This window comes from Colius striatus, chromosome 1 (assembly GCF_028858725.1).
Source record: "Colius striatus isolate bColStr4 chromosome 1, bColStr4.1.hap1, whole genome shotgun sequence".
Classification (NCBI taxonomy): Eukaryota; Metazoa; Chordata; class Aves; order Coliiformes; family Coliidae; genus Colius; species Colius striatus.
The window spans coordinates 110,716,526-110,742,955 of record NC_084759.1 but is presented as its reverse complement, the minus strand read 5'-3'; the positions used below and the strand labels follow the sequence as shown (position 1 = coordinate 110,742,955).

General features: G+C 39.2%; 1 protein-coding gene across 1 annotated transcript in view; it reads left to right on the top strand.

Annotated features, from left to right (window-relative positions):
- Positions 1 to 5,148: 5,148 nt before the first annotated feature.
- The window catches only part of EPHA6 (EPH receptor A6), a 497,763-nt gene continuing 476,481 nt past the window's right edge, over positions 5,149 to 26,430 (top strand). Inside the window, exon 1 of the mRNA XM_062003218.1 lies at positions 5,149 to 5,251. Within this exon, the coding sequence (XP_061859202.1) occupies positions 5,149 to 5,251 (103 nt within the window). The remainder of the gene's footprint in view (positions 5,252 to 26,430) is intronic.

Genomic DNA, 26,430 nt, shown 5'->3' with positions numbered 1-26,430 from the left:
GGAAATGCAAAAGGAAATACTGGAGATCAAGAAAGGGTTGACATAAAGGCTCTTCTGTAACTGTAATGTACAAACTCTGAAAAATGTGTAACATCTTAGATCTTGTACATTGCATAATCTTATATTCATGATTCAGTGGTTTTAGTGTAAAATAATTTGAGGTAAAACTTGTGCATATAAAAGGATGGGGATGAAACTCTTATATTGCATATTTTGTCAGTCATCTCCCTAAAACATTGTTCAGTATAATTGGTTCATTGTCACTTAATTAAAATGTACCTTCTTACACAGTGCAGAGCATTAGAATTACTGTGCTCTGAATAGGCCCATGCTATATAGAAGCAAACTGAAAAAAATGTGATCTAGTCACATAACTTACATAATTAAAAGGCAAGACTTGGCAAATGAGTTTGCTGGATCCTGTATGTGTAGAAATCATTGTCTATAACAAAATGTTCAGCAGCATAGTAAATTCATGACTGAAAAGTTGATGTTATTTCTGTAATTCAAATAATATTTTTCATGTCAGAATTGAAATACCTATTCAGTTTAGTTTTAATATTCTCATCTTTCTAGCAGATTTCTTTGAATATGGAGTTTTCTTTTTTACTGTCATCCCTTTTTCTTTCATTATCTTTTTCTGTATCAATGATGGGAAAGGTAATAAACCTGATACCTTATTAACCTTCTAATTTTTTTTCCCTTGATGGGGGGGGGGGGGTTGAACACAGAAAACTCAAAATCTGCAAATACTTTAAAAATTTCATGTGAATTGCTGCACATCAGTCTGTTACTGAATGTGCCTAAAAATTAAAGATGTTAGTAAACTCATTCAAACAAACAAAAAATATGTATAAGTGCACAGACGAATGTATAACAAAACGGAACTTACTTTCAGTTTTATGGGAAAGTATAATTTATAACCCTGAATAAGAGAGATATTATTACAAGGTTTATTTTTGATTAGACTTCTATTAACTGAAAAAACTACTGCCTGAGACTTTAAAGGATCAATATTTCACTGTACTTTTTCTTAGTATACCAGTTATAGTTAAGGTCAGTATGTACCAAGTGTCACTCTTCTAAAAAATCCTAATGCAGGTGTCTCGGTCCAAATATTATAATAATTTTAACATCAATGAATCTTATTGAGTGCTGCATGAAAATTGTGGTTTAAGTTTATTGTAAATCGGTTTCTTGTCAGTGTCTTAATTAATATGTTTCGTCTGATCCTGTTAAACCACACACAGTTATGATGGATGGTTCAAAGGGCTGACACATCCTATATTATGGAAATTTTAATAAAAAAGGAATGATTTGGTTTGGTTTTGTCTGGATTTTTTTTTCCAGGAAGTCACAGCTTTTTTACAATTAACACTATAACAGTACATTAAAGATAAATTATCTATAGGTAATTACTTAAAGAAGAAAGGACAGCCTGATATATGTAATACTGTGTCTATATGATATTTCCTCTCATTTGTTTGCTTTTTAACAGAAAGATGATCCTTTTGATTAAGAAAATAACTAAAACAGAATAAGTATTTTTCTGTTCCCAGGACAGACCAAATTCTGTTTTCTTTTAAGAATAGGAATATATGTATTTCCTTACTTACACAAAAACATGCTTTCTAGAAATCTGAGGATGAAAGTGCTCAAACTCTGCCTCCTCCTCATTGTTTTTCCTGGTACAATGATACCTTGCAAAATTTAGGGCAGCACTGTTTACAATACTAAGTGGTGTTAAATTTCAGGACAAAAATGAGTGTATAAATAAGACTGTACATTTTTATATTTAGTATTTTTGCTGTCCCTTTTTTTTAGGTTTAGCATGTTGCACACATCTGAAAGACTTAAAGCATAGTGGTTAAGATTTAATTTGGAAGCTGTGATAATATGCAAGGTTCTAAAAATTTAATTTGTTTATATATGAATAAGTGGTATTTTTCCAAAGTTGTTCCCCTGGAAATTCTGTAGCCAGTTAAAAGTTTGTAAAGGAATTCTTTAGAGAGAATGCCACCCCTTTTATCTGTTTTGTTGAGTAACAGTTTTCCTGTGGCTTGTGGAGTTCAAGGTTACAAGGAGGCAAAGCTGTGCTTTGCATTTGAGAGGAAACATAAAAAGATTTTGTCTATGCTCTTTTCACATCTTTCATTGCCTCCTTTTTGTATTCAGCTGTGGTCTGACATGACATGTAAAAGCAAAAGAAGAGGTAAGCCAGACCTTCTAAGCTCCTTGAGGAAGTCTAATTTGGCTTCATTAATGGCGAGTAAGGGTGCATAATGTGCAGTGTGACCACTTAATGTGTATACAGGTGCACATGGAGATGCACAAGTGCACATAAGTATATGGACACATATGTAAACACATGTAAACATATATATACATGTATTACTAAGGCTGGCTGAGGAAAGTCTATTATAAAAAGCCCAAATCTGCATCATGTGACAGCAGATGTGAAGGAAGGAATCTCAGTTTACTTTTTCTGTGCCCTTTAACAAATGAAAAGTCTTTTTCAGAGGCTACAGACAAGCAGTGGTATTATTTTTTCATGGGGACCAAGTGAATTTGGCAGGACCATGAATGATGTCCTGCAGTATTTTTTTCTGCCAGTCTGGTTGAGAAACATCTTACTACTGAACCAATAACTGGAGCAGAGAAAAATCTGAATTCTCACCCATTACCCCCAAAAGCTAATCTTGTCATGTCAGTGCTGCTTATGTGTATAATTAAAAAAAAAAAGAACAGTATTGTGATGCATAGATCTCTAGAATAGTTTGGGTTGGAAGGGACCTTTAAAGGTCATCTAGTTTAACCCTCAAATTCTAAGAATCAAAGTTTCTCCTTTTACCTCCCCCATGAAACTAGAGCAAAATATTAATGTCTCTTTCACTAGTTATACATATTTCCTGAACCTTTTCCCATTAACCTTTTTTTTGGAATAAAAGTTAATTTCCTTAGAGGTTATTGCTAATACAGCTAAATATGGGAAATACTACATTACCGTAGGCCTACTGTAATCTGAAAAAAAATCCCTTTAAAAAACCTCAAATATGTATTTCTATGTTAACTTTGTTCTTTGAAAACTCCTTTGAATATAATCCTTCAATTAATAAATTATAAAAAAAAAAATACTCTCTATTCTTGCATGACAAAGTAACTGTTCCAAATGTAGCTTCTCTGAATATCTCTTTAGGCACCTCAATAGAAACTTTCATATTCTCTTGTGCAGTATCTTGCAGCTGTAGTGCCCATTGACTTCGATGGGACTTAAGGATACTCAGAAGCTTTGGGAATCAGACACCTTACAGCTGTTTGGTTTTTTCTTTTTTTTCCCCCTCTTCCTCCCATTGTGGATTTAGACATCCGATTTTAGGAACTCATATTCAGAAATACGAATATGAGTACCTTCCTACGTTTTGGGTTTTTTTTTTTTTTCTATCTTTGAACAAACTCAGAACGTGAAATGCTCGATGGATTAAAACAACAGAAAGATGCCCTGTTCCTGGTGTGTGTTCCGAGCATGGCACTCCCAGAGCTGGTCAGCCGCTGGGACCAGGCGGCAGGTGATGACAGGAGCCGGCAGACCAAGGCAGGAGGCGCACCTTCTTTATTCATGCTCCTGCCCGAGTCGGCTTCCCCACCCCCAACCTTGCACACACTCCTATTACCTGACTGAGAAATTGCTGGGGCGGGTGGGTGAGGGTGGAGAAACACATGAACAAAAAACCCCAACGCCAAAAAGAGTGTGAAGGTTCTCTTTCTGGCCTCGTGTACCCTCTTAGCGTAACTTTCAGAAGCGGCGCCCAGCCGGCAGCCGACACCGCGGCTGCTTTTCGCTCCGGTTAGCGACGCCTCGGGCGTGTCACCCTCTCCTGCCAGACGCCCATGGCGCAACCCGCGGGTGGAGGCCCGGGCCCTCACTCCTTTAAACGGCAGCAACAGCCGAACCCCTCCTGAGCGGAGCGCTGGGCTGGGCTGCTCCTGCTTTATAATTTTTTCTCCCCCTTGCCTTGTCAACTAACCCCCTCTAGCGCTGAACCGGCCGCATTTGACCTGCGGGCTGCCGGCGGTGGCGAGGCGAGGCGAGGGGGCGCTTCTCCCCGCCCGCCTCACGCACGCCCCGCGCCGCGCGCCCACGCTCCCCTCGGGAGGGCGGCTGAGGAGGGGCCGCCGCTCCAGCGGCTCCCCCGCCCCGCGCGCGCCGGGCCGCCTGTTGGCTGGCGGGGCGCGTGTGCCGGAGCGCCCCCGGCGCGGGGCCGCGCTGGCCTCCCGACGGACCCGGCACCCGCCGGGCTGGGCACAGTGGGGCGGCCCCGCGGCCGCACCGGAGGGGGCGATAGCTCTGCGGGCGGCGGGGGAGCGGCGGTACCAAAAAACTGCAGCCGGCTGCGCGGCACGCAAATCAGGAGGGAGCAGCGAACATCACACCAGAGCCGCCCGATTTCTGATTGCTCCGCGGCAGAGGGGGAGAGACAGACTGAGAAGGGCGAGCGGCAGAACCGGGGACGGTAGCGGAGGGGTCGGGGATGCCGCCCCGCAAGTTTCACTGATGCCTTCTGGAGCGTGAGAAGGCGACTGGCCCTTCTCCCCTTCCCGCTTCTGGATCTCGGCTGCGGGGGCAAGACACTCCACCGTGGGAAACTGAAGCCCCTCTCCGCTGCCACCGGCCGGGGATGCAGGGGGCTGTGCAACGAGGACGGAGGAGGTGGCTATTCCCACGGAGGATCCTACTGAAGCTCCTGGGGACACCTCTGCGGGGCTGAAGGTGCCTCCGGCCGGAGCCGGCAGAGGGAGCGGGGCGCGAACCCCCTCCCGTATTCCCGCCGTCACTGCCTCGAAGTTGCCGGAGGTCTCCCGGCTTCCCGTGCCGCCGCCCCTCGCGGCAGGGCGGTAGCGGGGGCTCCAGGCGCCCCCGCCCGCCTTCGCCCTCTGGGCCGCTGCCGTGTCCCGGGACCTCGCTGGTGGATGCGCCCGGCCCGGTCCGTGCAGTCCCCGGCGGCAGCGCAGGCAGCGCATCTCGCCGGGCCGCACCAGACTCCGGCGGGGCGGCAGGCGGGGGCGCCGCGGAGGCGTTTCCCGCTGGCCTGAAGGAGGACGAGGAGCCTCGGCGGGCCGAGGACGCGGTGCTCTCGACGGGCACCAGCCATGGGGTATTATGAGGTGAGGAGATTGCTCTGGAGAGTCGGCCTCTTCCTCCCCCTGCTGACAGTGCGCCCCGCTGCCGCCGGTCACGTCGCCAACAACCACGGTAAGGGCAGCCGCGGGGCCGGGGCGTGCGGTGCGGGCGGGCTCCTGCCAACTTTCCGGCGGCTTTGGGGTGCGAGGGGCCGGGAGGGAGCATGCACCTGCGGCTGGCAGCGCTGGCGCCACCCGGCCCGGAGAAGCAGGGTGTCGGCCGTGTCGGGGTGTTGGGGCGCCTGACAGCCAGTGCCGTGCTCCGGCTGTACCCTCTCGGTAGCTCGGCCTCTCCCAGCTGCTGAGGGGGCAGAGAGTGCGGGGCCGGTCGCCGCGGCCAGTCGGCGCCCGGCAACTACCCCTTCTGCTACCTGTGCCCGCGCCCTCGCAAAAGTTGGATGAAAGAGAAGCGAAGCTGGGGTCTCAGCCGCCAGCCTCCCTCCCCGGGCCGCGTCCCGGGAGATGCGAAGTGCTGTTCCCCGCCGAGCGGCCGCGGGGGCAGGGAGGTAACGCCGCGGCTGCCGGGAGTCGTGGGGCGCGTGCGGGCACTCCACAGTCGCCCGCAGCCGCCGGGGTTCGTAACTGACCAGCTGAACAGCAGGTAACGCAAAGTTACCTCCGTGTGCGGTGGAGCAGTAGCATCTTTTCCTTTGGAATGTGGGTTAAAGGTTTACTTCACTCCTGCCCAACCCAAAGCGCCTTCAGAATGGGTTTGAGAGAGCTCACCGCGCGTGATTGCTGCTCCTCAGCGAACTGTTCAAAGGTGCGCGACTGTCCTTAACACCTGATTTTTAAATGCTAAGGTCTGTCTGTCCGAAAAAAACCCAAAAAGATATTTAATATGTTTGTCAAAGGTGCATGTTCATCAGGTCTTACTAAGACAATAGTTTAATTCCTTAGGTTATAATGTGTGCATTTGAGAAAAATGCCTCTAGATTAAAAAGGGAATAATCCTATTTAGAAAAATAAAAATGCATAGCACATCCAGTGGATATCAAATTTTGTTAGGAAAAACTGAAAAAAATATAAACTGATTGTGAAACATCATGTTATAGGTTATCAAACATCCGGATAGAGCGGAGCATTTCCTTAAATGTTTGTTTAATGTATATCTCGCTGCTCAAGGTGTGGAGGACGAAGGATCATAAAATCATAGAATCATAGAATGGTAGGGGTGCATCTATTCCTAAATTAGGAGAGTCTTCCCTGCTTTTTAATATTGTTCTTGTACAATATAGCTTTCCTCTTAGGGAATTGTACTGTGACATGAATGAAAATATGGGAGCTGAAAGGCAGCTCTGAACGTTGCTTCTGACACAAATTATTTTATCTACTATTATTGAAAGGAGTGATGAAAACGGCTATGGTGGAAAGTAATGATCAGAGAAAACCATCTGGTTTTAGTTGTGGGGTACTATCAAATACAGAGTTCATATATTTTTACACTTGTGTTTTACCATCTGTTTTCAGTGTTCATTGTATCTATATAGGTAACAGTAAGGAGAGAGCATGAAACACTTAGAAAATAGGAAAATACAATACTATGGCCACAAATACCCAGAGCAATTTGGGTCAGCTATAACAGGGCTATTTCAAGCTTAGTATTATTCCTTTACCTCTTCTACACTAAGTGTAATTAATAATTTCAGTTTGAAATTGTATAGCATACAGTCATGTCAATGCTGCATTAGATTTTGCCCTTACTCATGTCTTAGAAGACATCATATTTTCACAGAAGCATAGCACGGGTTTCCTTTTATGTCATTCTCATTAGTGCATGCTAATGTCTGCTACATTACCACAAGGCCTAAGAAGACACATGAATGCAGTTTAAGATAATCTATTTGCATATGTTATAGAATAACCAAGACACACTATGTGCATCAAAGGTAAAGAATTTTTATTAAGTAATGAGAGTTAGATTTGGTTTCTAAAACTAGGATTTGATATTCCTGGGGTTGAATTAGTAATATTTAAATAGTGTTTTGAAAAGCAGGTGAGACATGGGGAAAAGACTTACCAAAACAATTTAGCCCAAAGTATTTTTTGATGTTGACATAACTTTTCCCAACAAGTTCAGATATTGAGGTATTGGCTGCATAAAATACTGATGAATTACCTAACTTCTGAAGAACTTACCTTTCTGCACCTTGTTTCAAAACATTCAATAAAGACAGTGATGCCTTATCTTTCATACTGTCATTGTACCATAGAAGTCAAACAAGTGTAACTCAACAAAACAGGTGAACTGAAAATTTACTGAATTAATATAGGTTCTTCAAAACACACAGTGCACTTGATTAATAAAATGCTAACAAAAATGTCTACTTTTAATGATGACTTACTCTAAATCCAGGAATGGAATGAAAAGAAAAACATACAATAAAGAAATTGCTCATTGTGTAAACACTTACACATTTAAGTTTAGAATGCCAATTACTATCATTTGGAATCCCAGCTGTGAAGAATGTTTGCAATCTTGTGCTGAGGTTAACTGAGGGGAAAAAAAACCCAACCTCTTAAACTTTCATAAGGTGATATTTTCAGAATATACATTTTGAAAACAAGTTTCAAATGATTGCCTTTGTGTTTTCAGTAATATTACTTAGCTTGGCTTAACTATCTGATATGTTTGGTCTTCTGTTTTATATTTACAAACATACCAGCATTAATGCTAAATTGCAGAGGAATGTTTCATTTGGGTTTCTTGATTGGTTAGGGGAAAAAAAATTATTAATCCAATTTGGCAAACAGACAACCCTTCCACGTCTTTCTTAATGGTTTATTTCCTATTACTAAAGGGGGATTTAGAGAGAATTAATATGCTCCAGTCTTAGAAATCATTGTTATACCTATGTCGAGGTTAATGGTTTGGTTTGTTTTTCTCAAATAAAAAGATTTTTTTTTTATATATATATAGTTCCAAGACACTTAGGTTATCATTCTTCACCCAGTAAATCAATGTGTGGTATCTTACAGTGTATGTAGCAAGGCAGACACAAACAATACTATTGACAGGGAAGTTAACTTACTCATTCATCTTAATGGAGTTGTAAGTTCAGAAACAAATTATGACCATGCCAAGGGCTAGTTTTTACTGCTAAGAAGAAACCTGTAGGTAGGCAAGGCCGTGGAACTGACAGACACGATGTACTACTGTAGTCTGAAACAGAGCTGCTTGAAACATAAGCCTTAATTAATGATGTAGGGTGATTACTGGCATGTTCATCTAAATTTTCATTGTCTAGTACATCCAGTTACTAAGAAGTTGCATTATTATGCAAGATTTTTGCCCATGTTGTAGGTTTTTGTTTGGTTGCCAGAACACAATGAATTGGATGATTGCTACCAAACTAAAAGTACAGATAATAGCATCTGAACGGTGGACTTTGTGCAAAACTTGTATTAGTTTTTAAGGTAAAGGTCCCATCAGGTAACAGTTTGACGGTATCCTGTGCTAAGCATGTTTCTACATACATGTAAACCAGAAGGAATTTTTTGTGTTCTGGCTTTTTTTCAAACTGTCTCTGCCATTATGTCCCACTAGACAATTAATTTCTGAGGTAAACTACAGAACTTAACGGAGTTTACAATGTGTCTTGTCTCATTGAACTGTGAAAGGAAGCTGTTGCTTTTTCAGTTACCAGGTATCAATTCGTCTTGTCAAGTTATGCAGCATTGGTCTTTTATGCTTTTTTGTAAAAGGCATCTACATTATTTTCTTTGACATAATGTCAAATGTCAATTCCAAAATTCCTATAGCCTTTATTTTCACAATGATTAGACTTGATGTAAATTGGGTAGCTTGAAGTAAAGCTTTTTGGTTCTGGTATTAAAATCTCAGACAGATTACTTATGACCTTGAGTTATTCATAAGTTCAAAGAAGTTGACTTATTTTTATTCACGTATTTATTTTTACATAAGTGCAATCCATCATAGATGAGCATTCTTTCTGAATGCAGCACTCAGAATTTTCCTGTAGCAATAAGGAGACCGAGGACTAAGTGTTTGCAGAGACTGAACGTCTCTCTGAATGGTACTGATATATCACTGCTAGAGGCTATCTCTTACTTTTAAGGCTTAAGGTACTGTGAAGAAGGCTGTACTGCTTCCTGTATTGCACTTATCGTAGTGGATTTTGCTCTTCAAGTTGTCCAGCTAGATTTTTTTCTGATTTTTCTCATTTTGGAAATATGAGAAAATGAAATAAACAAAACCATTAAGTAAAAATGTGTCATCCTCTTTTAAGTGTGCAGATAAACTAATGATCAAAGTAATATTTGTTTCAAGCTATTGAGACATTTCTTAAAATATTTCTACCCATGTGTCCCACATCCATATAGACTTGAGTGCTAATAAAGACTGTGGAACCTCTGCAGTTGTAGAGGTGCCTGAAATTTCTTGTTTTACCAAAGCCTCAATTTCTATGCCATAAGTATGAGATGAACAGATTTACAATTAATGCTCCTTGATATATTCTTAGTGTTGTATTTGCCAGAACTGAGTGCTGTTTCAACATTTTTTAATTTTGTTTTGGACAAATAGGAATGATTGGTATGGAAATATTAAGGATTTAAAAATGTATAGCTTAAGCAGATGCCTTTTAAAGCAAAATCAGTTCAATTGTTGTCATGCAGTTTGAGGGTGTGAAAACAACACAAACAAAACTGTTTTGAAAAATATACAACCTGGCTTAACTGGGAAAGGACAAAAGACAAAATTTAGCCTAAATGTTATAAAGAAGAATGGAAAAACAAACTGAAGTGAATAGTTGACAATTAGTGAGCAGTGTTTTTTCCATCTCATGATTTATTCAGAGATCACTGTTTTCAGTTTCAGACAGCATCTTGCCTGCAACAGGAAACAAACCAGGGTAGTTCCTACAAATCAGACTGACACCAGTACAGAGGGGACGACTTTCCCACATCTGCCTACTCTTCTTGAGGAACTGTTCAAAATATGTGCTGCTCTCAAACTGGCCTTCACTATTGGATCAGATATACCTTGGGTTTGATTCAAAATTACGATTCCATTCTTATCCTCCTAGGAATGTAACAGTTAATTTTCAGCTAGACAGCACTTCTTTTAGCAAGTGAAATAGTTTACAAATGCGAGAAGGAAAAAGCATGCAGGAAATTAAGTTCTTTGTTATGGAAATCTGTGAATTTCCAGATACATATTTTTAGATCTAATTACTTAGATCTGAACTCTACTTGAAGGTTTATTTAAGGTATCTGATCTTAGACTTTTCACTTGGAAATTTTGAAAAAGTAAAACAGTTCAGTAAGTTGTCAGTAAGATATAGGGTAAGTTAATATCTAGCTTGTTTCCTATTTTTTTTAATTAAAAGGCTAATGTGTTTAAAATCTCCTTTAACTGATTAGCAATATTTAGAAATTGATACACATGTGCAATATTTTTTTATTATTTTATTGTTCTTATAACCAGTATAGCATAGCTATATTAGGATATATTCGTATTCCAGCTATGTGTGTAACATGGAATTTGTCTACTTTGACACTGACACAAAGAGTTTTGTTGTGCCCATTAAGATGGTGAACTCTTTGACAAAGACAATAGTAAATAGTATGGAAATAGACAAGTAAGAAAATAAATGATTTATCCAAAATTTATTCTGACCTCTGTGAACCATGTTATCATGAAAGAGATGTCAAGAAAAAAACATGTATTATGAAAAATGTCTTCAGGAGCTAGTTTTGAACTTGTAAATGACACAACAATCTGTATGATAAGATGTTGGAAATGAGACTTGTTAAGATTTCTCTAACTTTATAAAAGCAGTAAATTCTTTGTAGGGTTTCTTCCTTCTATATGAGTCAACTTACTCAACTTTATGAGGAAATGGTTTCCCTGGCTTTTCTCTTAGATTAATTTCTAATTGTTGAGTGCCATTTCCTTAAAATTTTCGTTTTATAAAATTCTATCTTGACAACTTTTCTAAAATTAAAGGTTTTTTCTAGTAGTGTTTCTTTTTTCTCAATTGAAATAGGTTTGTATGAACTGTTAAAAACACAACCTTTTTAAAAATTTCTTTTTAGAGCTTTTAAAATTCATTAGTAAATACTTCTTTTTATTTCTGTACTTGTTTCTCAAAGCAATCATCACTGGCTTGTGTTGTAATGATGATAGGATATTTCCAGACCGTACAAAAACCTGTAAAATATAAGTGAAATTATCTTCAGCTGGTTCATTTATTTTGTAATCCCCTGAGTTAGTCTTTCAGTTTACCACTTATTCTCACAATCCTTATAGTGTTCCAAGGATGCTTTCATTATCAATCTTCCAACACCTTTTTTTTTGTGTAGGTAGGCTATTGATCATTCCCATATCTAAGAACACGACTGTTCTAGGCATTAAAAAGAAGTCACTCCTCCATCTTTCATGCATAACACAAGTTTTAATGTGTTATAGAACACAATTTAGAGACCCGTCTTGGCTTTAAATCAACTGCATGTTTTCTATGGAAATCTAAAGCTTGCTAATCCATTATATTAAAAAACAACAATGCAAAACCATCCTAACAAAACCCAAACAAAAAACTCGTTAAATTTTTCCTAGTCAGTAAGAAAATTTTGCTGATTTATCTCGCCCACAACATACTGCTTCTGTATGTTAACATTTCTGTCACTTTTGTCCTGGGTGTCTGCATTTGGATTCTGTCATCATGGGAAAAATATAGTGATGTTGAATACCTTGATAATGGTAATGAATATTCATAATTAGAAAGCATTTTTGTGATGTTTTAGATACCTTTATAGATAATAAAAAACCCACCACCCCAATAATGCTGCTTCCTTCCCCCACCCTCTTCCCAGTTTATGATACTATACAAATATTTTTCTGCTCTTTGAACAATTATTTTACAATATGTCATCGTATGCCTTGGGTACAATTACTTTATGATTCTATTTAAATTCTAAACACATAAAGCCTCAATAATTATTATACATATTTAAAGAAAATGGGAATATGTCCTGGGTTTGACTGTGATAGAGTTAACTTTCTTCCTAGTAGCTGGTACAGTGCTGTGTTTTGGATTTAATGTGAGAACAATGTTGATAACACAAGGATGTTTTAGTTGTTGCTAAGTAGCCCTTATTGCAAGTTGAGGATGTTCCTTGTGCTCTGCCAGTGAGGAAGTGCAGAAGACGCTGGGAGGAAGTATGGCCAGGACAGCTGATACAAACTAGCCTCAGGGCTATTCCATAACATAGAACATCATGTCCAGTACAGAAACTGGGGAGAGTTGGCAGGGAGGGATGGATTGCTGCTTGGGGACTGGCTGGGTATCAGTCACTTACTGAGTGGTGAGCAATTGCATTGTGCATCTTTGTTTCTCCCTCTTTTTTTTTTGTTATTTATTATTAATTTTGCTTATTTTTGTCAGTACAATTATTATTACAATTACTAACCTGTTCTTATCGCGACCTACGAGTTTTACTTTTTTCTTTCCCGATTCTCCTCCCCATTCCATGGGAGGCTGCAGAAAGGAATGGATGAGTGGCAGTTAGTTGCCAGCTGGGGTTAAACCATGACAAGGTATTTTTGTGTTTAAACTAGGACTGCATTAAAAATGCTGTAATATTCTTGACCAACATTTCTTTTGACAGTCCTATAGGGTCAGGTTTTAAAAATTCAAAGCAATTTACTTCATGAGGAAATCATCTTGAAAATTAAATTTCCTTTTTGCAGAATAATCTAAGGATTCAAAATGTATTTTATCTCTAATTATAAAAATGTGAAATTCATGTGTAACGACAATTCTGAAATCTTGTTTCAGCACTCTAGAAACATTTAATTATGTAAAAAATCATAATTGTATAACAGAGTGTAGAATAATCAGCATGAACATCTAACACAGACTTGAAACAAGGTGAATAAAAATAAAGAACTTCAGATGAGAATCTTTTTCCTGTTCTATTTGTTTAAGATTTTCAGAGGGTATTATAAAATCTGTTTTTAAATGATCTAGACATTTTCAAGCTTTTATCCCTAGCTCCCCACAACCTTCTTCCCCCCCTTGCACTTCTCTGCCAAACCCTCACCATGTTTCAAAGTTCTATGTTACTGTGATTTATCTCTATGCAAAGAAGGAGACACCGAAAATCTGAGGAAAATTAAATTCTGATTTTGGTTTTATTACCCACCAGAGAAAGCCATGCTTCACTTGATCCCAAGCTTCCTGATCCTTAACTTTTCCTTAACTGTGGTGTTAATGTTGCTTGAAATACTCCTCTGGAAAACATGGAAGTCAAGAGGTGCTAGTGCAACAGAGAAACCTACACACACACTCCAGGATGCTGCTGTACAGGAATATTATATGACCAGGGCTGACCTCTATCCACAAATCTCTTTTCCTTGCGTCAGTTGGAACAAAACAGTCCCAGCATAAGAAACACAGAAAAGGTCTGCTTTCACTCACTTTACGTTTTCCCCTCTCCCCCTGTCTCCCATATTGTATCTGTTCATACTTAAAAGAGTCTACATAAAGTCTCGCAGAAGAAGAGAGACTGTTTCTTATAGGTAGTAGAATAAACTTTCCTACTTTCCTCTCTAAGTTGAGTACTGGAGTCTGTTTTGCCCGGAACCGTAATGGGCCTTGCCCTCCCTGCCCTTGTCTTGATCCACCACATCCTTGGTTATCTTTTTTTTCTGTCATCTTGCTGGGGCCTCCACCATCCTAAGAAGGGTGGAGGTGGATAGGGGTCACTGAGCGAGAGACTGTCATGGTGCTTCATTGCTGACTGAGCAAAACCATGACATAAGCATAGAAATCCAGAGTGAACATTTTAATATTTCTTAACTGCATGTGTAATACAGCATTCCTTTGTGCCAACAGGTTTGTGAAATTATAGAGAGTTTAGCTTAGACTAAAATCAACGCTACGTCACTTCTCTGCAGAAAGAAAGGTGGGCTGTAGGCACCATCTGTAACAACCACTGTGAAGGTACACACGCAGAATGAGGACTTAGTAAAAGGTGTATTTAGTGGGAGTCCTACTGCCTCAATCTATTTAATGGCTTCTGCACCTAGAACAAAAGGGGAAAAGTCACATATAGCAAACAGTATCATTGATGCATGTAATGAGTGATTTGTCTTGGCTGGGGACCCTTGGTTAGAGTGCATTTGCTGCTGTAATTTGTATTCTCTAGCTGCTGGTTGCTTCTTAGCTTAAAATAAGGGATAAAAGAATGAATTAGAAAGCATTCTGTAAAATAATGCACTAGCATTTCAATCTTGGTAAAAGTTATTGTCTCTCGGAAATTTCCCAGGCCAGTTTTCCCAGTGGGATCCAGCTGTTGGTTTAAAATAAAATTCTATAGGGGAAAAACAAATGAAATTGTTCAAATATATTTTAGACATACTAAAAAAAAATAGGAAAGAAGACCCAGCCGTTTTTTTCAATGATGTTTCAATTCTTTGTAGCTGGAAATTGATTCCATGAAAAGCATTTGGATGAAGGGTTCATATTTCAAAATGTGGTTTGAATCCAGCACTTTCTGTGAAGCAAAGGGGAACCATATAAAATTACCTAGTCCTTCGTACTCTGTTGTTTCTGTCCACTGGAGATATTTGAAGAGGAGAGTAAGGGAGATGTAAAACCTTTGCTTCTGTTACATTGATTTTTGTATAGTTAAAGTTGACATCCCATAATGATACCTTAGGAACACCCACTCAGCGGGTGATATTAGATCTAATAATTCAATTTAGTGAACTTTTATTTTTCTTAGAGGAACATTTAATTTAGGTAAATATGAATACTATTGGCATTTAGGAATGAAGAAAGACCCTGAGAGGTGGTGACACAACTGAGCTGCTCAGCCAACCTCGAACTCAGACTGCCATTAAATGCAATGGAAACTCAAACTGCTGCTCCTGAGATAACGATAGGAATGTTTACCCTGTGATTTTAGTATATGATAAAAAATTATCATAAACTTAAACCCCCATATGAAAATCTTAATAACTTATACCATAATATGTGCAAGATCTCACATCTGCAAAGGGTATCTTGTTCAAAGTTTAAGCTTATTAAGATTGGTAAAGGGTTTTTTTTTTTCCAAGAAATAGAAATAAATGTTAACATTATTGCAATAATCTGTATTCATCTATTTATAGTAACTAGGATACATTACTTATTTTCTGTAAATATTTGTTTTCCTAAAGACTTGAATAATACAACTAGCAGCAACCATAACACTGATAATGTCTTTCACCTGTTAAGAATATTAGGATGAAACTCTATTTTAAAGATATCATAGGCTTTCATGGCATCATAGAATCATTTCAGCTGGAAGAGACCTTTAAGATCATTGAGTTCAGCCTTTGTCCCAGCCCAATTAACCACTAGACCGTTTCCCTAAGTGCAACATCCACTGGTCTCTTAAACACCTCCAGGGACGGTGACTCCACCACTTCATTATGCAGGCAGTTCCAATGCCTGACAACCCTTGCAGTAAAGAAATTCCTTCTCATATCCAGCCTGAACCTCCCATTTGCTCTTGTTTTATTGCTTGTTACTAGGGGGAACAGACCAATCCCTGCCTTGCTACAACTTCCTTTCAGGTAGTTGTAGAGAGTGAAAGGTCTCCCCTCTGCCTTCTTTTCTCCAGGCTTTTCTTCAGCCTTGGCCAGCTGGTCCATGGAGCTGCTAGACTCTCACAGTCTTAGGAACCAGCTATCTTTGATAAAGACTGTGAGCCATAGGGACTACTTCATTTCTCTTTTCCTAACCTTTAATGAGAGATTTGCTAATCTCATTAGTGCAAAAATGTAGTTAATACAAAATTTCCTTTTGTACTGCAATTTTATATTTTAAAAAGTTTTTTTTTTCTCTAGCCTTCACATATTGATATAGGACGATGGTTTATTTAGACTGATGGTATACTCCTCTGCTCAATTACTGATCTGAGTTGCTATAGGCAAGAGAGATGCCCTCTTCTGTGTCATAAACATTAGACTGTCATTAAGGCATGTACCTTACCAGTAGATTGTATTAAGCAGCAAAGGAATTTAGCAATTTGAAAGTAAAATAGGCTCATTTTCAGGTAACACACCAGGATTGTCCTCTCTAGACAAGAGCATAAGAACTCAAAGGGTCCTGACTTCTCATCTTGAGCTTCTTTTTATCACTTCAGTTATCCTTTCCTTTCTTTCCTCTGTAAGCTTTTTAACTTGTTCTGCTAGAAGACTTCTGTTCATCAGTGCCCACAATTTTATTTTTATTTCTATTCTTCATAGTTCCATTCCTTTTTTTTTTTCTGCCTATGATTTCATGTATTTTTTTTTATTGCCCTACTCTCTCTAAGCTCAGAATGTGATGAGAGAATACAGACGACACCTTTCTGTGCTTCACTTGGAAGCCAGAAGATACCATGAAAGGACCATCTTGTGTACATCCTCGCAGTCATAATATGCTTAATATGCTTAGTTGCTCTGCAGTAACAGTGTCAGGACAGTTACATTGATGCACAGAGTCTGTTGAGGATGGGATGAACTAAGCAAAAATAAGCTTTGGTAGTGCCAAAATTTAAAATTGTTATGGCAAACATATTAATTTTGGATAAATATAAGCTTATAGTAAAGGACATCAGTGAACTTCTATGAAGATGCTTCAAATCACAGAACTGTTAGTGTCCTGTAAGTAATGATGCAAATCATATTTTCCTTTCTGTTGCTCTTGGAAATATTTGAACAGTTTTGGTTGATTTTTTCATGGAACTCCTCTTCAAATATACAGTTTGACATAGACTATTTTAGTTTGGAAAATGTTGGAAAGAGAAAAAATTGTTGTAAGATGAGAGAATTAAGTAATATGAGCCATAACCATAGTTAGAATGGAGGTCACACTTCTAGCTAGTTTCTCATTTTGTTCCTTTCTTGTTGCATATCTGTTGCATATGGTACATCAAAAGTTCCAGTAATGCTTCACCTATTCACTTTACTAATACTCATTTTGCTGACTAATTTTGTGACAAGCAGTTTTGATTTTAAGTAATGTCCTAAAGTATTAGCAGTAGTGAGTTTCCATTAGGAAATTAGGAAATTAATAATTATAGATGTAGATATAGATGTATTTTATACTTGAGAGATGTGCCTGGAAGTAAAATATTATTGAAATTGATGCCACACGGATATTTTGAAAACAAAAAAGAAAATAATAGATTAGGCTTGATTAGATGTTGACATTTAGAACTGCCATATATATACACTGTTATAATTGACAGTAGGCAGTCTTTTTCCTGATTTACATTTGTACCTCCATTCTTGATTCAAGTGAATCATGGTACATACACTGTGAAGGTTAATGAACAAATTGCCATATAGCTTATCTGATAGTTCAGGCTTTAGCCTGGAGGGCTGGATGATTTATAATCGAGTTTTTCATATGTGAAACCTTTTTTTTTTTGTTGTTGTTATATTAAATTCTGAATTGCTTGAATGTTTAGATGAGTCCAACATATTTTATTAACTGATTTTCTGTCCTACCTTCCTCTATACACTTATTTTACTCCACTGCAATTTTAGTTGTACCAGACTTGCATTCTTTTTAAGGGAGAAGAATGTGAGAATTGTGGTCTTTAGTTACCTCCTTAATCATTTAATAAATATATCAAACGGTAATCCTTATATGGAGCATTGTTTCATCCTGTTGTGTTGTTTTTGTCAACAGTATCTGGCTGTTTATTGCTGTTTAATTTTGCCTCCTAGTCAGTTTCTAATGCAGAACAGTACTTTTACTTCTCTTAACAGGATTATCCAATTGATCTTTTCACTCAGTTGGCCTTTGCAAAAATGCAAGAATTTTCCAGTTCATAACAAAAAGTGACTTAAGTGTCTCAAGAGGTTTTTTAAACCACACTGCCTTTCACTTCCAATAAATACCTTTTTATTTTAGAAATAATAGTTTGGAAAATAACTGTTTTGTTATTACTGCTCAAGAAATGCATATTCTTTGATATTTGTACTTTTTTGCATGTTTTATTTAAATCTCGCTTTTGAAGTTTGAGAGGATCACTTTCTTGACAGCAAAGTGCACCCTCAGCAAGTTTGCTAATGACATAAAACTGAGAAGAATAACTGATGTGCCAGAGGGTCATACTGCCATCCAGAAGAACCTTGACAAGCTGTAGAAATGGGCTGTCAGGAACCTCACGAGGACAACAAAGAAAGTCCCAAGTCTCCACCTGGAGAAGGAACAACCCTTTGCGTTGACCTGCTTCTGCAGGGGGGTTGGACTAGATGATCTCTAAAGGTCCCTTCCAACCCCTACCATTCTATGATTCTATGTTACAGATCACTGATCTGGAAAGGACCTGGGTGAGGACACCAAGACAAATGGATAGTATCCTGAGCTGCATTAGGTGAAGTATTGCCAGCACGTTGAGGGAGGTGATCCTTCCCCTCTTCTTAGGGCTGATGAGGCCACACCTGGAATACTACTACTACAGGAGCAGAAGCAGTTGCCATAAACTAAAACACATGAGGTGCCATCTGAACATCTGGAAACACTTTTTTTTTTTTCAGTTGGAGAAACACTACACTGTGGTGGTTCTCGACATTATGGTGATTTTGGGTTTTGAGAGCACCACACTGTGAGAGTGACTGAGCATTGACACAGGATGTTCAGAGAAGTTTTGGAGTCTCCAACACTGGAGGTACTCTGAAACTATCTAGGCATAGTCCTGGGCAACCTGCTCTAGGTGGCCTTGGTTGAACTGGGAGGATTGGATGAGGTGATCTCCAGAGTCCATTTCCAACATCAACCATTCTATGAATAATCAAAATACATCACTAGCCAGTCTGAATTGTATCTGTGACTATTTTTGTTTCTCTCAGACTTGCCTCTTGCTAGCCCCAAGAATACCTGTAGCAGTTTTCCATTGCATTTTATTAAAGAGCATCTATGGAGGAAGAAACAAAAAAGAAAGATCAAAATCTGCATTGGTGAAAATGAAGCTGTGAATAATCAATATTCTCCCAGATACTTCTGCACTATGACACATTCTGTAGGATCATTTCAAGAGGAATTATTTAGGACATAATTGTCCTAGTTGCTATTAAAATGTGTGGATTCAAGAGAAACAAGCTTCTGTGTTAATGAAAGGCACTATGACTTTCTTAAAATGCAATGTAGGAAAGGACAGCTGGACCATTTGGGTATCAGAGCAGAAAGACAAGACCAAAGCTTGTGAGAGATAATAATCACATAATGAATATACATGCTATATGTTCATTTTATTGTTGTAAGGCAATGCTCCAGAGAAACACAATGGCTTCTAGATCAGCTGTGACTGAAGAAGCTATCACAAGGCATACCAAAGAGAATAGGAATTTCATATTGTCGAATATACCATAATGATGTGAAGTCAAAGTTTTTGATGGAAGTCAAGTGCGAATACCAGTAGGTTTTAATAAACCCAAACTTCCAAATATTTTGAGGTACAGTCAGAAGCAGAGCCTGCAGTTGGGTTATTTTTATTTCTTTTTTCTTGCAAAATGTGTTAGATAATTTCAAACTTTTCCATCTAGCCAGAGATAAAAACCCCAAGGTTCTTAGATAATAGCCCACTACAGCTGCTGGGTTTTGAGAAAATCACTAAATCATTACTTGAGACTTGGTTGCATTAATATAGATCCTCATAGTTTCCAAAGCTTTCTTTAGATGCCAATATTATTTTTGTGTTATTTTAATAAAAGTGAAATGTGGCCTTTTGAGAAAAGAGTAGTTTTGACAACCCTATTGAGATGCCTGGCCTAAGTATCTTCTTCACTTCTACATGTACCTCGGAGTAGGTGACAATGTGCTCTGTTAGCAGATAATTTATATTAGTGTTCTGTACAGCCTCAGATGATACCAAAACAAGACACTGTAATTCAAAGATTCAATGCTTGGTTTATATAAAAGTTACAAAAGGAATGTGTAGAACTGGAGTTGCTGCACCACAGAACTCAAGTCTAAGTACCAGACATTTACCAGACCACGTTGATGTTATGGAGAGTGAGTGATACCAGTATCCAAGTGTATCAATGCAATGTCAAAAGCTGGGTATGGAAGAGAAAGACAGTGGAGCAGAATTTAGTGTTTGAGGTTGTTGCTATTAAGCAGAAACTTGTTAGTTTTTTTGGCTTTCTATTTTATTTTGCCATTCAAACACTAAAAATTGATAAAAGTGAATACTGGGGTTGGATTAAGTGTTCTGATGTGCTATGTGAGGAGAAAACTCTTTGAAGGTGACAGGTTTGTGTGTTTTGCTCATATTCTCAGAGTAAGACCAACTACCACTAGATGAACAGCTGAGAATTTTCTACCCCATCAGGTCAGATCAGACTGAAAAAGCAATTTGTAATTTGAGATTTTTTCCTTCACTGTCACTTTTTCTTCACTTCCTTTACTTTACTTAAGAGGTTCACAGGGACTACTATTATAAAAAGCATTCCTGCTATGCACATGTTCTTGATAATACCCTTCAGTTAAGCATCTTTTTTATAGTGTGTTTAGGAAAGGTGAAAGTTAGTGAGTTGATATTCAAGCTGTGCAAAGAGTGTTTAAAGAGCTGTTTATTCTTTTACACTAATGTATTTAAACCTTTAACTGTGATTATTGATGCTTTGAGTCTCTGACCTAAAGGTTTCTTTCTTTTCTGATATCCAGTGTTATGTCCAAATGAGATGCTGTTATACCAAATTCACTGAATACATTGTCCAAATGACCTGATTGATTGAGGTCCCAGTAGTAGCTCAGGTTGACTTCAGAGTTATTTGGCATGCACAAAAAAAAGGAAGAAAGAATATAAAAAATCTTGTTCTTCTGACTGTCTTGCATGAATATTCTAATTTGCAAAATTTTGTGTTTACTTGGGAAAAAAAAAAATTTGTTTAATAATATATCATCTCCAGATGTAAGCATACAGATTGGTAGAGTCCAAGCAGGTTATAGTGCTTTTTTAGAAGTACATAATTTTAAAAATATGAAAAATAAATTAATTCCAGCATAGGGTAGGGAAGAAGTGTCATCAACTTGAGTCCATTGATTCAATTTTTATTACTTAAAACGGCTACAGTTCATAAAATGCAGTTTTACAGGCTATTAGTCCATAATGTGGGTTATGTCCTTTGGAGGCTTTGTTAAAGATAAATGCAGTAGTTCAGAGAGATCTATATTGTGCTTCTGTGAAGAGGGTTCAAGAAAGATTTAAATGCTTTTTAGTGGGTTCCAAAAGGAAATGGGTTGGAGGGGAGAAATCACCATCTGCTTCATAGACAGGAAAGGAAATTAGCAATGAAAGAGTCAGTTTATCATTCAGCAAGTGTTAATTTCTTTGGAGGTGAGGAAAATATTTTATTATAATATTACTGGCATTGAAAGGGTTTTTTTAGTTGTTCTTAACAGGAAAAAATAGTATTTGGGTTAGTGCTACATGCTAATCACAGAATCTTAAGGGACCTCAAAAGATCACCTAGTCCAACCCCTTGCCAGAGCAGGACCACCTATAGTAGGTTACACAGGAACTCAGCCAAGTGGGTTTTGAACGTCTCCAGAAAAGGAGACTCCATAACCCACCTGGGCAGCCTGTTCCAGTGCTCCATCACCCTTACAGTGAAGAAGTTTTTCCTTGTATTTCTTTGGAACCCCTTATGTTCCAGCTTGTACTCCTTGCCCCTTGTCCTATCGTTGTCCATTATTGAGAAGAGCCTGACTCCATCGTCCTGACATTCTCTCTTTACATATCTGTAAACATTAATGAGGTCACCCCTCAGTCTCCTCCAAGCTAAAGAGCCCCAGCTCCCTCAGCCTTTCATCATAAGGGAGATGCTCCACACCCTTCATCAACTTTGTGGCCCTGTGCTGAACTCTCTCCAGCAGCTCCCTGTCCTTCTTGAACTGAGGGGCCCAGAACTGGACACAATATTCCAGATGTGGTCTCACCAGGGCAGAGTAGAGGGGGAAGAGAACCTCGCTCAACCTACTCATCACAACCCTTCTAATACACCCCAGGGTACCATTGGCCTCCTTGGCCAAGAGGCCACGTTGCTGGCTTATGGTTATCCTGCTGTCCACCAAGACCCCAGGTCTCTTCTACACTACTCTCTAAGAATTCATTCCCCAACCTGTACTGGTACATGGAATTCTTCTTTCCCAGATGGAACACTCTACACTTGCCCTTGTTGAATTTCATTAGATTTTTTCCCACCCAACCCTCCAGCCTGTCCAGATCTTGTTGAACGGCAGCACAGCCTTCTGGTGTGTCAGCCACTCTTCTCAGTTTGGTATCATTAGCAAACTTGCTGACAGTGCCCTCTGTTCCCTCATCAAGATCATTAATGAATATATTGACCAGTACTGGTCCCAGCACCAACCCCTGAGGGACTCCACTAGACACAGACCTCCAACTAGACCCTGCTCCACTGATCACAACTCTCTGCCTTCTTCCTTTCAACCAGTTAACAACCCACCTCACTTTCTGTTTTGCTGTGAGGATGCTGTGGGAGACAGTGTCGAATGCTTGACTGAAATCAAGATAAACCACGTCCACTGCACTACCACCATCTGTCCACCTGGTCACATCTTCATAAAAGGCTATCAGGCTGGTCAAACATGACTTCCTTTTGCTAAAACCATGTTAACTGCTCCTAATGACCCTCTTGTCCTTTGTATGCCTGGAGACAGCACCCAGGATAAGTTGTTCAATCTAATGTTACACGCTAAGACTGTTTACACTGCATTGAGTGGCTCTCTTGACTGTAACTGAAAGACAGAACTGGGAAAGAGCTCTGTTACCAGAAGCAAATGCATGCTATTATGCTGTATAAAAAAAAATAATAGTTTTGATCTTAAATCTAATTAAGTAATGTTCCCCCATTGCTGCTGTTGGAAGCTTGTTCTGAACTTCAGTCCTATGAAATTAAAATGCATTTATAAACTAATTATTTGGTGATTGGTGTTTATTAATTTATGTGTATTCTGGCATTGTTGTAAAGCTTAATACATCTTTCCATTCTCAATTTCTATCTAACTACAGTATTGTAGAAGGAGTTGTGTGGCTTTTGGGTTTTGGCATGCTATTTTTATAGAATCATAGAATCCTTTCAGGTGGAAGAGACCTGTAAGATCATTGAGTTCAGCCTTTGTCCTAGCCCTGTCAACTAGTAGACCATTTCCCTAAGTGCCACATCCACCTGTCTCTTAAACACTTCCAGGGAGAGTGACTCCACAACTTCCCTGGGCAGGCCATTTGTGGTGATTTAGCCAGGTGCCCACCAAGTTATATTATCACTCCCTCTCCTTGTAAACTGGACAAAAGAGAGAGAAATGTAACGAGTGGTTTTTATGTGTCAAGATAAGGATAGGGAGATTGCTCGGCAATTAACGTCATGGGCAAAACAGACTTAACTTAGGGAGAAAAAAGTTCTATTTATTAGTAAACTATAAGAACAGGGAAATGAGTAATAAAACCGAATCTTAAAACACCTCCCCCCACCCCTCCTCTTCCCAGGATTCTCCTTCCTTACCCCCCCAGCAACTGTGCAGGGGATGGGGGGGACACAGGTTGTGGTCAGTTCATTACAGATGGACTTTGCTGTTGCTTCTTCTCAGGGAGAGGCCTCATCACGCTTCCTACTGCTACAGTGTGGGGTCCGTCCCATGGGAGACAATCCCTCACAAACTTCTGTAGCGTAAGTCCTTCCCATGGGCTACAATTCATTGTGAACTGCTCCAGCATGGGGCCTTCCATGGGGCAGCTCCTCACACCCTGCCTCAACATGGGTCATCCACCAGGAGAACAGTCCTTCAGATAATGACTGCTCCAGCCTGAGTCCCTCACAGGATCACAAGTCCTGACAGCAAACCCGCTCTGGCATGGGCTTCTCTCTCCCCATGTGCTCCAAGATCCCGCCGGGAGCTGGCTCCAGGGTGAACTTCCCACAGAATCACAGCCTCCTTCAGGCATCAACCCCCTCCAATGTGTGGTCCTCCATGGGCTGTGAGTGGGTCTCTGCTCCCCAGTGGCCTCCATGGACTGGAGGGACACAGCTGCCTTACCATGGGCTGCACTACAGGTCACAGGGGAGTCTTTCTTCCAGGGCCTAAGCACCTCCTTCCCCTCCTTCTCCACTGACCTTGGTGTCTGCAGAGATATTTTCACACTCTCACCACCCATTGCTGCTGCTGCTGCTTCTCAAATCCCTTATTCATAGAGGCGTTATCTCAGTTACTAATTGGCCAGGCCTTGCGGATCCATCTTAGATTTGACCGGCCTTAGCCCTATCAGCTACAGAGAAAGCTTCTGGCAGATCTTTGTTTAAAGAAGCCATCCCTGTAGCACCACCCTCACTAACCAAAACCTGGCCCAGGCAAAACCACTACACTGTTCCAATGCCTGAAAACCCTTTCAGGAAAGAAATTCTTCCTAATATCCAGACTGAATCTTCTCTGACTCAACGTGAGGCCTTTTCATCTTATTCTTATTCTCTTTGTGTGTTCTTCATCATGTTTTAATTAATTCTTTCTTGAGCAAAGTTGGCCAGAACTACATGCAACTTTGCTGGTGAGATTTTACTGGTTCTTTGTGCAATAATAGTCTTTATATTAGAAATATCTGACACTTCCTGTGATGTCATTTTTCTCCTTCATTCCTATGTTTGGTTGTTGATTGGCTTGTCATCAGCATATACGTGCATGTCTTATCTTCTCTGCCTGCCGCTAGACTCCCACTTCATAAAAGAAATTCTCCTTGGCTCCCTTTGGATTGTCTAATGTTTTATATTTATTATCCTTCCTTCTTTTTTACTGCAGATATGAAGAATCATTCCTTCTCTCCCTGTAGCCCCTCGACAGAGTGTTCCAGCCTTCAGTTGTGCTTCCCAAATTTCCAATGAAAAAAAAATCTCATTAGAACAAGCCTACTTTAGCCAAGGACATTACTTAAGCATTATAAAAGATCAGTCTTGTGACTAATCTTTGAGGAATTGCACTGTGAATTGCACAGTTAAATACTGTCTGTCTCAAAAGCATGCCTTTTATGCACTTCCTCACCTCTTTTGCTCTCTATCTAAAAGAGCTCAAAACTCTTTTACAGCTTGTTCCAGTTTCCTAAACTAGATATACTTCTGACATTTATACAATAAAATGTACGTGATACGCTAGAATGTTCACTACCAATACAGTGTTGCCACACAAATATGAATTTAAAATCTTAACTATAAAAACACAGTATTTCATGATTTTTGTAGATTCAAAACACTTTTCAGTTTATATAATTATCCAATAAGTCTGAAAGAAGTACTACATTCTCAAAGCCAAATTGAATGAAATTATCCCAGCTGTAATTTTACCTTAATGCATTATAATTCAGATGTCAGCTTTTTCTTCCATAATCTGATTCTACTTGTCTATTAGGATCACTCAGTACTTGCTCTGTTTTATTGCTCTTAGATGAAATAAATTAAGCTCTGTAGCAATATAAAAGATAATATTCATTGTTGTAAATTTGGCATTTACACAAATGAAACATCTTAAATTCCCCTTTCATCTGTTTTAAATTAAGTATGAGATTTAAATAAATTGATCTGATAGAGAGGAGCACTGGAAATGAAGAGACTGTGGACAATCAAAAAAGCACACTGAGATTCTGATCAAGATATTCATTATTGTTCGTGGAAAACAACATTAAACAATAATTGATCTGATCCATGTAAAGAGTAGAGAAACCTCCATGAGACAGTATTATATTTATATTGTGAGAATGTTTTTGAACAGGTGGGAAAGACAGTAGCAAGCACAGTGTTTCAAATTGCTCAGGTATGGTGGTAGCTAGCACTTGTAAGAAAAAAGGCCTTAGATCAATGTGGTTTTATGAAACATGTAATGAATTTGTATTTTATTTTAGATATTATCTCTCTTTATAGTTGCTTTTCTAACTAGAGATGTAATTGTATACGTAATTTTTACCATGAAATGTTTCCTTTATAACTCATTCTCTCTATCTTATTTCTTATTTAATTCTCATTATAATCTCACTAATCCTTTTTGTAGTTAGAAAAAAAAACCTTATGAAAGTAAAAAAATATGTTTGGCATGAAACTGTTGTTAGATTCAACAGTATTAATTTAGTATATGCCAATTCTATCAAGGATATTGTTTATTCCAGAAGAACTCTGAGAATGCAACTTTGTTTCTTGCAGACAGACTTCTATCATTCAGTTGGAAATTACTTGTCTTAGTTTCA